At 45.3% G+C, this 16,929-nt stretch overlaps 1 protein-coding gene across 1 annotated transcript in view; it reads left to right on the plus strand.

The window, feature by feature from the left end:
• CDADC1 (cytidine and dCMP deaminase domain containing 1) overlaps window positions 1–16,440 on the plus strand; it is a 19,038-nt gene extending 2,598 nt beyond the window's left edge. The window contains exons 2-8 of the mRNA XM_015414716.1: window positions 1,419–1,596; window positions 3,123–3,689; window positions 7,875–7,924; window positions 12,017–12,186; window positions 13,357–13,546; window positions 15,109–15,173; window positions 16,348–16,440. Coding sequence (XP_015270202.1) covers window positions 1,419–1,596; window positions 3,123–3,689; window positions 7,875–7,924; window positions 12,017–12,186; window positions 13,357–13,546; window positions 15,109–15,173; window position 16,348 — 1,221 coding nt within the window. The 3' untranslated portion in view covers window positions 16,349–16,440. The remainder of the gene's footprint in view (window positions 1–1,418; window positions 1,597–3,122; window positions 3,690–7,874; window positions 7,925–12,016; window positions 12,187–13,356; window positions 13,547–15,108; window positions 15,174–16,347) is intronic.
• The last annotated feature ends 489 nt before the right edge of the window (window positions 16,441–16,929 follow it).

Raw genomic sequence — 16,929 nt, forward strand, 5'->3', positions numbered from 1 at the left:
GAGAGAACTGCACACATAGCCGGTGCTTGCTTGGATGTTCTTGCCCTGACAGTTCCCCTAGCCAAAGAGACAAGCGGCCGTTCAAGTGAATAAGAGGCTTGCCTCCTTGGCAGTGGGAACGGAGGTAATAAAATATCACAGCGGTCTCTGGCTAGGTTAGTAGTTCCTCCCTGTGTGCTCGCTGTTTCTTTTGGTGTCCTGGCTTAAGGGAAATTTCAGTAAGCCTTAACCAAAATTAATTTCTGGGTCAACACTTTCCTTTACTGTGGTGACGGTGAAATGGAGAACCTGCTTCTAGGAGGGCAGAAACTGCAGGGAGTGTGTGTTTTCCTGACTGGCTTTTGATTGGCTTACTGTGGTTAGTAAGCAGACAGTGTTACCTCATCACAGACATCAGGTTTTTTTGGGGGGAGGGGGGCTAGTCAGGCCAGGATCTAGGAAGCCACCAAGAAGAAGAGGAAGAAGAGGAGGAGGAGGAGGAGGAGGAGGAGGAGATGGAGATGGAGATGGAGATTGGATTTATACCCCGCCCTTCACCTGGAGTCTCAGAGCGGCTTACAAACTCCTTTCCCTTCCCCTCCCCACAACAGACACCCTGTGAGGTGGGTGGGGCTGAGAGAACTCTGACACAAACTGCTCTTTTTCAAGGACAGCTGTGCCAGAGCTTGTGACTGACCCAAGGTCACATCAGCAGGTGCAGGTGGAGGAGTGGGGAATCAAACTCGGTTCTCCCAGATTAGAGTTCGCACACTTAACCACTACACCAAACTGGCTATCTCGTTACCTTGCTTGCCAGCCTTTAGTCCACCAGAAAAGTGGGAGGGTCCCTTAACAGGATTATTCTCCTACAGAATAAAGAAGGTAGGACATGAAGCATTATGTCATTTTTGTGTGTTTGTTTTTAACTATGAAAGCATATGTATCTATAAAAAGTAAATTGCAGGTTTCAAGGAACGAGCATGGAGAAAAGTAAAGCAGACTCTTTGGCATCATTTCAGGTTCTCTGCCCTCCGAGTGCATGAAATTTTCCACAAATGCTTCGCAGAGCAACATGCTAGGACGTCGCGACTCCATTGGCGTAAACAATTTCAGCCGGCGAGATTAGCTCCTTCAGGCAGGGACAGGGTGACCTCCGAAAACGCCACAGTGTATATTTTCAGAAAGGCTGAGCCAGGCCGTCCAGTACAATGGAAGCTTTGAAGTCCTCAAAAGCCGGAGTAGTCAGGACATCACGGATGTTCTAAGGCAGCCTGCTGTGACGGATTATTATGACAACCTGCGTGGGTTGCCTTTGAAGTGTTCACTCGCCCTTTCATGACAGTGACGCTATAATGCACAAATGGAGGTGCGGTTGGAAACCTTGTTTGAGCAACATGACATCAGTTGATGAGTAACTCTTGTCTTGTGTTTCAATCCAGGTGAAGAAGGCAGGCCTGGTCGTCGTGAAGAATATGAAAATAGTCGGTCTTCATTGCTCCAGTCAAGACTTGCACGCTGGTCAAATTGCACTCGTTAAATACGGGTCAAGGCTTAAAAACTGTGACCTGTATTTCTCAAGGAAACCATGTTCGATATGCTTAAAAATGATTGTAAATGGTAAGTCAAGGGTTGCAACAGAGTTTATGGCCCAGGTACCGAGTAATAATGGCAGTGGCTCTCAGAAGCAACCGAGTGCCTCCTTGAATCGTAGATGGGATTGTATTTGCACTTCGGTTTTTGTTGGGTGGAGAAATTGTGGCATTTTGTAATTTATTTTTTCTCTTTATAAGTTGATACTTCATCTAGAGCTGCACTCGTGTTCTGCTGGCCAGCATAGAATGTTTCAGTGCGTTCAGCTTCACAGAACTTCCCAGTTCTGTCAGAGCTGTTCTTTCAAGGGCAGTTTTTCTCAGAGCTCTCCCAGCCCCACCTACCTCACAGGGTGTCTGTTGTGGGGAGGGAAAGGGAAAGGAGATTGTAAGCTGCTCTGAGACTCTGAGTGAACAGAAGAAGAAGAAGAAGAGTTTGGATTTATACCCCGCCCTTCACTACCCAAAGGAGTCTCAGAGCAGCTTACAATCTCCTTTCCCTCCCCCTCCCCACAACAGACACCCTGTGAAGTAGGTGAGGCTGAGAGAGCTCTGAGAGGAACTGCTCTTTTTCAAGAACAGCTCTGACAGAACTATGGCTTGCCCAAGGTCATCCAGCAGCTGTAAGTGGAGGAGTGGGGAATCAAACCCGGTTCTCCCAGATTAGAGTCTGCACACTTAACCACTACACCAAACTGGCTCTCCAATCCCCTCTTCTTCTTAAAGGCCATGATTGGCGTGATTCCTGTTCTGTTTATTAATTAGAAGTCATTATGATGTAGGTATAGAAACTGAGAATCTGAAACGTATTGCTAATACAGGTCCTTGGGCATTTTTTAATTTTGCCCGTTTGCAGGTTGGCCACTGCAGAAGGCCCTTGCTCATATGAGTGAATTTGCCCTTGCAGAGCACAGGGAGCGAGGTGGTTCCATAGATATAAGGGGTCCGAAGCCACAAAGGACTATGTGTGGGATAGCCAGTACCTTGAATTGAGCCCAGTCACTGATGGGCAGCCAAGGGAGTGACCGCAGAATGGGAGCGATACGCATGCCTCGTCTGGTGTGCAATAATAGCGGGGCCATGGTGTTCTGCACTAACTGAAGTCTCTTGGTTGATTCTGAAGGGAGACCAATGTAAAGTGCATTACAGACGTCTAGTCCTCCTGTGTTCCCTCTAAGCTGAGTTACTGTGAGCTAGCTCACAGTCTTTTTAGCTTCCAGCTCACACTTTTTTTTGTCTTAGCTCAGGAAGGGATGGCTCCAGAGCAAACTAATTTATGCAGTGGCCAAATCGCTCACTCACAATTTTAATGCCAGTAGCTCACAAGGTAGAATTTTTGCTCACAAGGCTCCACAGCTTAGAGGGAGCATTGGTCCTGATGTTACTGTGGGTGGATCCAGGTGGCCAGATTGGCCGTAATCAAGAAGGCTCGGAGCTGAAGTAAGGACACCAAAGGAAATTCCGGTGTTTCTCTTGACAAAAAACAGAAGTGAATGTTTTAGATCTTGAATGCCATCGTCGTATTCCTTTCCTGAATGTATGGTTTTGTTTCAGCCGGAGTGAACAGGATTTCTTACTGGCCCGCGGATCCCGAGAGGAGTCTGCAGCACGAAGCGTCTAATGAAGACGCGAAGCTCGATGCCAAAGCGGTGGAAAGGCTGAAGTCAAACAGCCGCGCTCACGTGTGTGTCCTGCTCCAGCCGTTAGTCTGCCACATGATGCAGTTCGTGGAGGAATCGTGCTACAAGTGTGACTTCATCCAGAAAATCGCTAAAACGCAGCCCGGGTTGAACACTGACTTTTACTCAGAATGCAGGCAAGAGCTGATAAAGGAGTACGAGGGCCTGTTCCTGATTCCGAGCGAAGAAACGCACAAGCAAATATTGAACACGACGGGACTGGAGAACCTTTGTGAAAACCCCTATTTCAGCAACCTGCGGCAGAACATGAAGGATCTGGTCCTCCTGTTGGCGACGATCGCCGCCAGTGTACCCGCTTTTGGCCATTTTGGATTTTATTGCAATAAACCCCAGTGCGCCAGTGAAGCCCACTGCCAGAGGCTGCCCCAAGAAGTAGCGAGGCACTGCATGATTCAAGCCAGACTGTTGGCCTACCGCACTGGTGAGTGACGGCCACGGAGCACAAAAACCTGTGTCTGTGATGGTCAGTTAACGGAAGCAAGGGGATCTAAATGTTGATGATGATGATGATGATGATATGAGATTGGATTTATACCACACCCTTCACTACCCAAAGGTGTCTCAGAGCGGCTTACAAACTCCTTTCCCTTCCCCTCCCCACAACAGACACCCTGTGAGGAGGGTGGGGCTGAGAGAGCTCTTGACAGAAACTGCTCTTTTTCAAGAACAGCTGTGCCAGAGCTTGTGACTGACCCAAGGTCACATCAGCAGGTGCGAGTGGAGGAGTGGGGAATCAAACCTGGTTCTCCCAGATTAGAGTCCGCGCACTTAACCACTACACCAAACTGGCTACACCAAATGTTACATCCTTTTGCCACGCCAGTCATGTGTGAATTTGAGCGAGTGGTTTAATTGCCGGGGATGTCAGTATCTGCAGGTGCAGTATGTGAACAAAAAAGTCTAAAGAAGGTTAATGAGGCAGTCAGTGTTCTAAGCTGCTTCGACAGAAGGTGCTGTGCAGTATTTAAGGACATAAGTTCTTGGACATAAGAACATAAGAGAGAAGCCGATGTTGGATCAGGCCAATGGCCTATCCAGTCCAACACTCTGTCACACAGTGGCCAAAAATACCAGGTGCCATCCTCCAGTGGGGCCAGAGCACTAGACCGGGGGGGTCCCTAATGTGATGCCTGTGGGTGCCATGGTGCCCGCCAGCACCTTTTCTGGTACCCCACAAGTGTTTTTAGAAAGTGGGAAGGGCCAAATGGGGCTTTTTACCCAGCAAGGCTTCTGATTGGCCACTGGAGATTTGGCTGTGCAGGGTTTTTTTAACCACCACAGCACAAGGATCTTCATTGTAGTGACTGAAGGTAAGCTGCTGCAGCAGTTTTGTGGCTGACTTTGGCTCCTGCGGCAGCCACGGTGCGGTAGTCATTTTGTGGCTGCACCCACCATGCTGTGTCAGAATTCCAAAGATGCACACAGGCTCAGAAAGGTTGGGGAATCCCTGATTTAGATCTTTGCCTTCCAGAAATACTTCGAAGGAGAACATGTTGGAAGTGGAAGACTGTATGCTGTCCCTTGCCTCAGCCTTCAGAGACAGCATGATAGATTTAGAGACAGACAGGGAAGTCAGGACACACAGAGAGCATCCTCTCCTTCTTGCTATCTGGTACTATCCCTTTGAAGTAGAATGCTATTCTTAGGGACAAGACTTCCTTTCTTCCTGTTTGACACCTCTCTCACACACAAAGAAAGGGCACACATCTCTTCATCTGCATCCATCTAGCTAGTTAGATTAGATTCTACCCCTATCTCTCAACCTGCTCTATCTAGAATGTAAATCGTTGAATAAAGGACTCTTGTTAGCTCTGTGTAACTCTAGCTCTGTGTAACTCTGCACGCACAGTATGCAGAAGCTGCTGCTGTGTGTAGCCTAGTGCACTCTGCTACGTTATAGAGATTTCTGGCTGTACCATACCAGTGAATCTAATAGAACATCTCAAAGAATGCAGCAGCGTGTTTTTTAAAAAAAATATCCCTTCAAGAGATTTTAGATATGAGAAGATCATATCTGATACCTTTCCCCAAAACAATGATCCTTTCAATAAGTATATCATCGAGCGGTCACTTGGAATACTTAGGCATACTATAACCTTGTTCCCCCCGTCATTGGGCTGCATTTACACGCTGTGATAAACTATGCTTTGATTAAACCCTAGTTACAGCGTCTGAATGCAGACAGCACAATAAACTGGTGTTTGCTGTTTGGTACCAAACCAAGATTTCAACCTAGGGTTTGTAGCTGGATTTCTAATTACAGACAGGGAAGAGTCTCTCTGGATGAGGGTATCTGAAGACCAATTTCTTGGCTAGCGCCCAAATGTTCCAGAACTGCTGTGTTCAGGTACAGGATCCATGTGTGTGACTGCATTCCATGACCACACAAAATACACCAATTATAGGGAAGCAGCCTGCTTTTTCAGCCTGATGATGCAGCAGCAGTATTGTGCACCTAAAAACGAATACTGTTTGCAGAGTTCAAAAGGTATGTTTGCCCTTAGCATAAACTCCATTGCCAAAATACATACATATGCACAAATACATATAAGTCGGGGGGCACACACACACACACAGGCTGTGTCAGGAGTGATGAGAGAGTACAAGTTTAAAAAAGCAATGAGAGAGAGAGGTGAGAGGACAGGGCGCCGGCAGGGTGTGCAAAAAATAAAATAAACCGACTGGATGGGAAGTCAGGAGGCCCGGGCAGTAAGACGGGTTTTCTTATACCTGTTTGTGCCTTTCCTAACCTGCGGAATATATTTTATTTGAGCTTCTAGAATTGTAGTTTTAAACAGTTTCCAAGCTTCCCCAATGGTTTTGACCCTTTCTACTTTTCCCTTCAGTTTCCTCCCCACAAATACTACTCCTGGCGCTCACGTTATTAAGAACACTAGCTGCAAATGTGGGTTGCTGTGTATTTTGTATAATATATGTAGATTTTGAAGCACCAGATTTTATTATATATGTAATATTGTTTTTATTGTCCTAATTTTTTAAACTTTGTTGTTAGCCGCCCTGAGCCACCAGGTAGGGCGGGATAGAAATCTCAAAAATAAATAAATAAATTTAGAGACACACAAATGGAGGGAGGGGAGAGACTTGGGGGGTAATTCCCATCTCCCCTTCATCTCTGAGCCCGGTGCAGCTCCAGGCCCTAATCACCCACCTTTGAGCCTGGCTGGAGTGGCCGCAGTGTCTCGTAGCCCTGCCAAGCCTGGAGCGCCTCTTGGCTTCGGCTGCCACCACTCTGAAGATAGTCAGTGTGTGTTGTCTGCACATGCACAGGCCACACTTTTTTATTTTGGGGGGGGAGGATTTAAACCCCCAATGTATTTTTTCGTTAAGATTTCAGATTTTTCTGCAAACCCGAGGGGTCCCCCAGGTTCACAGTAAAATCTGTTTAGTGTTGGTGTGGCCCCGATCTGCAGATTTAGATATACACAGACGGAGGGCACACATTGCTATTAGACATATAGATAGAATCATAAGAGTTGGAAGGGTCCATACAGACCATTTAGTCCAACCCCCTGCCCAATGCAGGACCAGCCTAAAGCATCTCTGGCAAATATTTGTCCAGCCTCTTCTTGAAAGCTGTCAGTGAAGGGGCGCTTACCACCTCTCTGGGCAGCTGATTCCACCTTTGAACCACTATGACCGTGAAAAAGTTTTTCCTAATATCCAGCTGATACCTTTCTGCATGTAACTTAAACCCGTTGCTTCGGGTCCTGTCCTCTGCCGCCAACTGGAACAGCTCCTTGCCCTCCTCCAAATGACAGCCTTTCAAATATTTAAAGAGAGCAATCACATCCCCCCTCAATCTCCTCTTCTCCAAACTAAACATCCCCAGGGCCCTTAGCCTTTCCTCGTAGGGCTCAGTCTCTAGACTGCCAAGCTCTTGCTGGATTAATCTGCATTTCTTTCTCCCTGCAACAGATGGTCATTGCTGTCAGACAGAAGGCCGAGGCTTATTGATGCATGTTAGAAGATTTGCTCTTAATTCAGATGTTTCTGAAAATAGAGGAGCAAATAATTTTGGTTAGAAGGTAAAGATGCTTGGGAGTTCACCAGGCAGTGTAAAAAATAATAATCCAAAATTTGTTTTTTTTCTCTCTTCCAAAAACATAATAATTGGGCGTAGACATTTGTTTATTTTAGACGTGTTAAAAGATACCATCAGCAATGCAGCTGTAATAGTTATATGACTGGTAATAGTTATATGACTCTGCCATTTAAGTTCTCTTTGCACTGGAATATGTTCTCAAAAGGCAGTATCTTGTGTGATCAAAAGCATGTTGTTAAGTAATGCTCAGAGTTCAAAATCCTGCCAAAGCTCAGTAACAAAAGTAGGGTTTTGAGATAAGATCTGAAACTGTAATTAATGTGTGCATTATTTCTGGGTTTTTGAACCTTCTGGATGTACATATGTTCGCTCATCAAATTTCATTTGTGCCTAGTTAAAAAAAAAGTCATTAGGTTGACAGTTATCTTCAACAAGCTGCTAATACTGTTGCAAAAATGCGAGGAAGTACCTGAACACTTTGAGCCTTTTAGTTAGGAAATGGAGTTTTGCGACTGTATTTACTTATCCTGATATTTATTACAGAGGATCACAAAACTGGTGTTGGAGCAGTCATCTGGGCAGAGGCAAATGCAGTAAGTATGGGAGAATTGTCATATTTAGTCCTGTTATTGGGTGCTGGCACATCCATTGTCCTTCACAGTAGAAGACAGAAGAAGAAGAAGAAGAGATTGGATTTATTCCCTGCCCTTCACTTGAAGTCTCAGAGCGGCTTACAAACTCCTTTCCCTTCCCCTCCCCACAACAGACACCCTGTGAGGTGGGGGGGGCTGAGAGAACTCTGACACAATCTGCTCTTTCAGGAACAGCTGTGCCAGAGTTTGTGACTGACCCAAGGTCACATCAGCAGGTGCAAGTGGAGGAGTGGGGAATCAAACCCGGTTCTCCCAGATTAGAGTCCGCACACTTAACCACTACACCAAACTGGCTCTCAATACGCAGCACGCAGGTGTTTTTGGGGAATGAATACAACAAACTGGTGTGATATTCTGTTAATGGTTTTTGTTGCATTTAAAATAGGACTAGATCAGGAGTTGAGGCAATTTTCACAAATATTTTCAGTGGTGTGGATAGGCACCCCCCACTGGTGAAAGAATTTTGAGGCATCATTGCAACACAATAGTGTTTGCATTGAGGAAACGTATCCCTCATTTTGATTTGGCTTCATTTGTCCCCTGTGACCCCCCTACCAGGTCCAGGAAGCTTTGGTTTCACTCACTGCTACATTTGTCTTTAGTGCACACTGAGGGACAAAGCCTGCTAAGGGAAAATCAGCATGGCTTCAGCAGAGGGAAGTCCTGCCTTACCAACCTTCTGAAGTTAAGAAGGTTAAAAAACGTGATCTGGTATACTTTCTGTCCTTGGACTTCTAAAAGGCTCTGGACAAGGTATCTCACCAAAGACTGCAATATAAGCTTAGCTGTCATGAGATGAGAGGACAGATTATCTCATAGTTTAGAAATTGGTTAAATGGCAGGAAGCAGAGAGTAGGAATAAACTGAGAGTTCTCGCAATGGAGGGAAGTGAACAACAGGGTACCCCATGGATTGATACTGGGACCAGTGCTGTTTACTTTGGTTTAAAAATGATTTGGAATTGGGGGGGTGAGATCTGTGGTACTAGCCAAGCTTGCAGATGACACAGAATTATTCAGGATGGTACACTAAGGCAGATTGTGAAGAACTCCATGAGGATCTCCCTAAATTGGGTGAGTAGGCAACAGTGTGGGCAAAAGAAGTTAAATGTGTGAGGTGGTGCATATTGGAACAAAAATCCTAATCTTAAATATATGCTGATGAGGCCTGAACTGACTGAGCTTTGAAAGAGATCTTGGGGTTGTAGAGGAGAGAGTGGTGAAAATGATCCAGTGTGCGGCAGTGTTGAAAAAGGCCAACTCCATTGCTAGAAGGAATTGAAAGGAAAGGAATTCAAAATGAAAAGGGCCAATACTGTAATGTCCTTGTATAAAGCTGTGGCGTGGCCTCATTTGGAATGCTGTGTGCAGCTGTGATCACCGTATCTCAAAAAGAATATCGCAGAGCCGGGAGAAAACTACTTGGTTGGAGGACAGCCAAGATTACTAGGGGGTTGGAGCACCTTTCCTATGAGGCAAGGCCAGGACTTTTCTGTGTAGAAAAAAAATATGGCTAAGGGGAGACATGATAGAGGCTTATAAAATTATGCCTAGGGTGGGAAAAGCGGAGAAAGGGAGCTTTCTCCTCCCTTTCCCATAATACTAGAATTTGGGGGAACCGAGTGAAGTCAGGAACTAGGTTGAAGGACAGACGAAAGGAAAAACTTCTTTACTCAACAGCTTAACTAAACTGAGGAAATCACTGCCGGTGGATGTAGGGATTGTTGTACACACCGCTTATGAAATACTTTGTACTCTGCCACTGACTAACAGTCAGTTTAACTTAGTAGGTGCACTTAACACTTCCATGGTGCATATGTCAAGTTAAGTGCCTTTGATGATTCTAATCACAGTGACTGAAATCAATCATGAACATATATTCAGATATTCACTTTGGTTCATTGCTTAAAGGCATTCTGGGTAAAATACCAAATGCTGACAGGCAGTAACTGACTGACCTTGCTTATAGTGGCCAGTTGTAACTGCGCATGCTCCTGATGTCAGTTTGCTTGCGTTGGATGAAGAACACTGCATGATGTACTAATATTTGTTACAATTAGATACGAAGAAGAAGGCCTATTGCTTAGCTGTCGGAGGTATATTTTTGCCTGAGAAAACCCAACCCACAGGTTGGAACCCAATCAGAATGATGTGACGGATATGTCACAAACTTTGATGGAACCAATAATTATGATTTCTTTCCAACTGTCATAGGGGGTATAAAACCCTATGTCTCCCATTGTAACCTTACGGAGAGCTGTGGGGTCCAAAATCTTGTCGAGCCCGTGCTTCCCTCCTTTATTAATAAAGTTTTATTTTAGTTTAAATTCTCCTCTACAAGACTGCCGTGTGCTTTCTCAAATTGGGCTGGGGGAGCACCACCTTTGATGGAGTTTCTGTCCTACAGGATGGCCACCAGCACGGGTGGCTTTAAACGGGGATTAAAAGGTAAAGGTCCGAAGACGTTTCCGTGGTCATGTGGCCGGCATGACTAAACACCGAGGCGCACGGAACGCTGTTACCTTCCCACCGAAGCGGTACCTATTTATCTACTTGGCAATTTCTTGCTTTCAAACTGCTAGGTTGGCAGGAGCTGGAACTAGAGACGGGAGCTCACTCCGTCATGCGGCACCCGGGTCTCGAACTACTGAACTACTGACCTTCCACAGCCTGCAGTTCAGCGTCTTAACCACTTGAGCCACCGCAGTTTATTAGATTAGATTAGACAGATTCATTTAGGCAAGGTCCATCAATGGCTACCAGCCACAGCCCACGGGGGACTCAAAGGAGCCTCCATGTACAGAGGCAGCGACAGGGGAGAGCCTTGGTCTCTGTGCCCTATTCGTTTGGCCCTCCAGGGCAGCTGCTTGGTTGCTCTGTGAAACAGGAGGCCGGACTCGATGGACCAGTGGCTTGATCCAGTAGGCTATGGTTCTGTTTTTAACAGAACCATCCGAAGCAGAGTTACTCCCTTCTGAGTCCATTGAAGGTTGTGTGTTTAGAAGGTTATAACTGGTTAGGACTGCCCTGCTGGTTAACTTTGTGAGGTCTGCCAGTAGTTTTTTTTTTTTTTTAATGGGATCCCCACCAACCATCTGGGATCACTCTGAGGGAGAAAAATAAGGGTTTCAAAGAAACCACCAGCATCTACTGGAAAGCAGTTCAGATCTGTGTCTCTTTCAAGACACTTCGGTTTAATCTGGTTCTTACTGTTCAGTGATTTTGCACTCAGTGACACTGGCCTTACCCACTCTTGCGGTTTTCTGTATTTCCATTCAGGATCAACAATCTTCTCAAAAAGTAGAGTTCAGCGTGATCGTTGTAGGCACAAATGGATGAATCAGGATCTCTAATTCTGCCCCATATGATACCAGTCTCTAATATTTTAAAACCATATTTTTCATCTCCCCCGAAAACAAGTTAAATTTCTTTTTGTAGAATACTTAGCTTTTATCTGGGTGGTCCACATGCCCCCTGCCAGACCTTATTTTTGGAAAAGCAGGATAGTGCGATCATTCTGTACATCGTGATTTTAACATTAATGTTGGCAATTGCCCATGGGGCAGGGCCCCAAACACGCTTCCAGTGGATTGGGACACTCTTCCAGTAATAAAACAGACCAATAATATGAAATCACTGAAGCACCACAAACATTCTCCGAAATGGTTCTTCCTTAAGTCTTCTGGAACAATAAAATTCATCGTATAACCATGTTTTGTTAGAAATGCTTTAGATTTGTGACTTAGAAATTACAAGGTTTGCCGGTATTAATGGTTCCATTATTAATGGAATAATAATAATAAGTAATCAGGAGAAACTTCTTAACTGTAAGAGTGGTTGAGCAGTGGAACAGACTGCCTCGGGAGGTGGTGGATGCTCCTTCGCTGGACATTTTCAAGTGGAGGCTGGATGACCGTCTTTCGGGTATGTTGTAGGGCTATGTTTCGGCTATGCTCCTGCAGAGTGCAGGGGGTTGGACTAGATGACCTGCAAGATCCCTTCCAACTCTAATATTCTATGATTTATTTTGCAGGAAAGCTGTGATGGCACAGGAGCCTTGTACTTCATAGGGTGTGGTTACAACGCCTTCCCTGTTGGGTCTGAGTATGCTGACTTTCCACACATGGACGATAAGCAAAAAGACCGAGAGATCAGAAAGTTCCGATACATCATACATTCTGAGCAGAACGCTTTGACGTTCAGGTATTGAAATGTGCTTTTAATCACTGAAGGGAGAAGGATAGTCTGGAAACGAAACTCCCCTTTCTTGGCGTATTGTGTTTAAATGATGAACTTTCAAATAGATCTGACGAATTTATCAGGCAGATGGGGGAATTGGAATTACCTCCCCATGACGGAGAGAACCATTCTTACTTCTGAGTCTGTCCTAGTCCAGAGAGAGAGCTGCATAGTTTTGTACCTTGGTATGGTCCAGTATCGTGTATGCACAGTCGCATGCACCCAGAGCCATTTCCATAAGGTCCCATGGAGCTCTCCACTTCCCTTGGCAAGTACAGAGCAAATTTCCTGTTGAAGCACTTAATTGGGAAGGTTAGGCCAGAAAGCACATCAGCGTCCTTGTGAATAAAAGTTGGTGCACTGCGGTGCAGACACTTGGGAGAAAAGGCCTCCATTGGAGCCTGTGGCAGCTTCTCTCTGGGCACATGGCTGGTTTTATGAGGGGGTTGACGGTGGCATTAAAAAAAAAATTATTTGAATTAAAAACAAGTACAGACCAGGGCTATTTTTGGTCAGGAACGCACAGGAACGGAGTTCCGGCTGGCTCCCAAGTTGGCCACGCCCAGCAGGAACTCATTAGCATAATAGGCCACACCCAACTCATTAGGATTGGCTACATTAGGGGTGTGGGGCCCAACATGCAAAGGAGTTCCTGCTACAAAAAAAGGCCCTGGATTTTGACAACAAACAAGGTAAACAGAATAACAAGCAAAAGGTGGGTGTGGCTGGATAACCACACTTCTGGTAACGTGGGTGCGGCCTAATGTGCTAATGAGCTGTGCTGTCGGGTGTGGCCCAATAGGCTAATGAGTTCCCGCTGTTGGGTGTGGCCTATTATGCTAATGAGTTCTTGCTGGGCTTTTTCTACAAAAAGAGCCCTGGAACGTTTAACCAGCGAACAGTTACATGAAAAAAACATGCCAACACAGAACAAACCAGTCTAACCTATAGTTCAGTCGTGAAAAGAAGATACTTACTTGATGGTGGCACTTGAAGCTCTAACCATGACAAATGCGACATGGTTTCACTCTCAGATGGTGCAGTACCAAATCCCCCCATAACTCAGTGTACTTGTATATAAAGAATTGTTTCCTCAGTCGGCATGTTTCAGAGTTTTTTCTTACTTGCCTGTAGGTGTCAAGAAATAAAACCAGATGAGAGGAGCATGATATTTGTGACAAAATGCCCATGTGACGAATGTGTGCCTTTAATTAAAGGTGCTGGTATCAAGCTGATCTATACAGGGGACGTTGATGTTGGAAGGAAGAAAGCAGATATATCCTACATGAAATTTGCTGAATTGGAAGGCGTTAAGAAGTTTACGGTGAGTAGTCTTTTTTATCTTCCTTTAATTTTGCAAGAAGTGCAGGGTTTTCTAAAGAGGAAGTAATTAACTCTTGTTTTTCAACACTTTGCCTTTTTAGTCAGACTTCCAGCATTGCTGGGCCCAACCCATGTCTCCAGACCTTACTCATTCTGCTCTGTTAAGTTTCTTATTTATTTGCGTGCAGGGCTCTATGCCAGAGGCAGGAAGCTGTGTCTGACTGGGCCCCAAAAGTTTGACTAGTGGGTAGACATCATTTTTTTACAATTCTAACCAGTGCAAAACCTGTATGATTTCCTGAAAAATGCATTTTTTTGTGCAGGAACCATTAGAAAAGAAGGCAAATGTTTAGTTCAGGGGTATTTTTATGCAAGAACCATCAGAAAAGATGGTAAATATTAAATTCAGGGGTACCCAGCCTTTCTGAACTTTTGGGCCCCTTTGGAGTTCTGACATGGCATGGTGGATGCAGCAACAGAATGGCTGTGGAAAGAGGCAGAGCCAGTCACAAAACTCCTGATGTTTTTAAAAATCTGCACAGCCCATCAGAAGACTTGCTGGGCAAAACCCCCACCTGGCCCCACCCACTTTCTAAAAACACTTGGTGGGCAACATGTTGGGGACCTCTGATTAAGTTCCATCAGTACAGTTTGTTTTAAAGATGTGCAGTGAAATACTGTAAATTTTTATCATCAGTATCATATGATCAGTATGAAGAGCTGCGGTGGCTCAAGTGGTTAAGACGCTGAACTGCAGGCTGTGGAAGGTCGGTAGTTCAGCAGTTTGAGACCCGAGTGTGCCACATGACGGAGTGAGCTCCCGTCTCTAGTCCCAGCTCCTGCCAACCTAGCAGTTCGAAGCAAGAAATTGCAAGTAGATAAATAGGTACCACTTCGGTGGGAAGGTAACAGCGTTCCGTGCACCTTGGTGTTTAGTCATGCCGGCCACATGACCACGGAAACGTCTTCGGACAGCGCTGGCTCTTCGGCTTTGAAACGGAGATGAGCACCGCAACCCTAGAGTCGGACTCGACTGGCTTTCGAGCAAGGGAACCTTTACCTTTTTATGAAGGGCTTACAGTGACATTGCTAATAAGGCATAGCTTGTTCATTAGGGAATATTCTCTTGATTAGTGTCATCATCAGGCTCTTTAAAAGAATCCATGTAATGAATTTCGATATCACAATTAATGGACTGGGTTCCAGGACAGATTTCTCCTGTGGAAGCCCTTTTCAGTCAGATGGGGGGAATTTCTCTTTGCCAGAAACCATAAATGGCAGGAAGGCTTCCTTCCCATAATTTCATCATCTTATTGTAGGAGTTGTCCATTGCATTTATATATGTTTACGTTCCAGGTGAAACACGACAAAAGTGCCTGGGTGGCTTGAATTTGTAATGTGGAAGTCAAGTTTTCCCCAGTACTCTGGAAAGCTCTGTGGGCAGCCCTTAGGAAAGCATGGAACAGACCAGTATTTTGAATAGAAATGTTATTTTCCTTTATTGGAGTAAGTCTGGCAAGAAATGGAATAAAGCAAGCCTTTCCTCTTCCTTTTCCTCCTCAGTGGCAATTAAATCCATCCTACACGTGTGCTCCAGAACATGAAGAGCTCACAGACGAGGAAAGCTGGTACTAAGCTGCCTTTTTTATTTAAAGCGGGGGGTGGGGGGAGGTATTTCTGGAAGTTACGCTGGTAACTACTGTGGAATTACAAAATTCCCACCTATTTAAGGCTCTGTATTCTTTTAACGGTAGTGGTTCATAAGGAGTTCTGCTGAAATCTCTATACTGCATTCCAGCAGCACTGAACTTTTAACTCAGCTCATTTACATAGGTGAACGAAATGTAACACGAAACACTTTCAGAAGAGAACCTTTATTTTTGTAAAATATGTTCTTATTAAAATTTGAAAAATAGGTGTGAGCCCCTTTACTCACTCACAGAGACCCTATAACCCTGCACAACCTCTGTCACACAGGTTCAGGGTTACAGGTAGGTCAGGCAGTCTTAGTTCACCGCCCACCTTACCTCTTCTAGACATGCAGAGAGCCCTAACCCTTTCTCACACACACAGTCCCCTCTCTCTCATTCACAGAAATACCAGACTGAGTAGCCCTGCCCCCTTAACAGACACCCCTCACCCAGACACTTCACAGAGCTATTGGAGTACTTGGAACTCACAGGGTGCTGTCAGACGGCATGCTGGGAGCGGTTTAAATTGCTCCGGCCACGATGCGGTCTTTTTTAACCTTGAGAATCGTGATCACGCTCACCACCTTGCTCCGGATCGCTGCGCTGTTGTTTTTCTCTCTCTCTCAGTTTGGGCATGCGCACAGGCAGCCATCTGTGGAACTGAAATGTTCGCATGTGCGCAGGACAGCGATCGCCACTTCAACCCGACTGCTGTAACGCTTCCCTTTAAACTTTAAAGGAACTCTTCCCTTTAAATGTTTACCGCCGAAAATGGCCTCCGTGAGATCCTGAACTCGTCTAAAGGCTAAAACTAGGCACCCTTTAAACATTGTTTTTAATAACCCTGTGGCGGACCTCCGCCTATGTGATGTTTGTGAGTCAAGGTTCCGGTCAGCTTTAGTAGACTTCTTTACTGTAAAATGCTTTGCGCAACAAAGAAAACTGGTCTAGAAATATAGTGAGAAAAATAAATCATAGATCTAATTTCGAACTGGGCCATACAGTAGGGTTGCTGGCCAGCAGCTGGCAACAAGGTTGGGTGTCTAGGGGGGGAGAATGTATGTGTGCACCAGTGGACGTAGCTGAACCATGCCTATGTCTTGCTTTCTAGATGGTGGGCATGAAACTCCATTGGCGGAAGAACAGGACCTCCAAGCCAAAGCCGTGTCCCTTGGGAGCCACCGACCTATTCATCACTCTCTAATACACCCATTGTCCTTGTATAATTTGAAAATGCAAGGTTCTGGTCAGCTTTAGTAGACTTCTTTACTGTAAAATGCTTTGAGCAACTGGTCTAGAAATATAGTGAGAAAAATAAATCATAGATCTAATTTCGAACTGGGCCATACAGTAGGGTTGCTGGCCAGCAGCTGGCAACAAGGTTGGGTGTCTAGGGGGGGAGAATGTATGTGTGCACCAGTGGACGTAGCTGAACCATGCCTATGTCTTGCTTTCTAGATGGTGGGCATGAAACTCCATTGGCGGAAGAACAGGACCTCCAAGCCAAAGCCGTGTCCCTTGGGAGCCACCGACCTATTCATCACTCTCTAATACACCCATTGTCCTTGTATAATTTGAAAATGATTTTTCATGGACGCTTAATTTATTATTGTCTCAGATTAAGTTATTTTAGGACTGCTGTAAACATATGCGGCTCAGATGATACGCAGAAGGCTTTGGAATGAATGTTGTA

This window comes from Gekko japonicus, unplaced genomic scaffold (genome assembly GCF_001447785.1).
Source record: "Gekko japonicus isolate JY-2015 unplaced genomic scaffold, Gekko_japonicus_V1.1 scaffold1311, whole genome shotgun sequence".
Classification (NCBI taxonomy): domain Eukaryota; kingdom Metazoa; phylum Chordata; class Lepidosauria; order Squamata; family Gekkonidae; genus Gekko; species Gekko japonicus.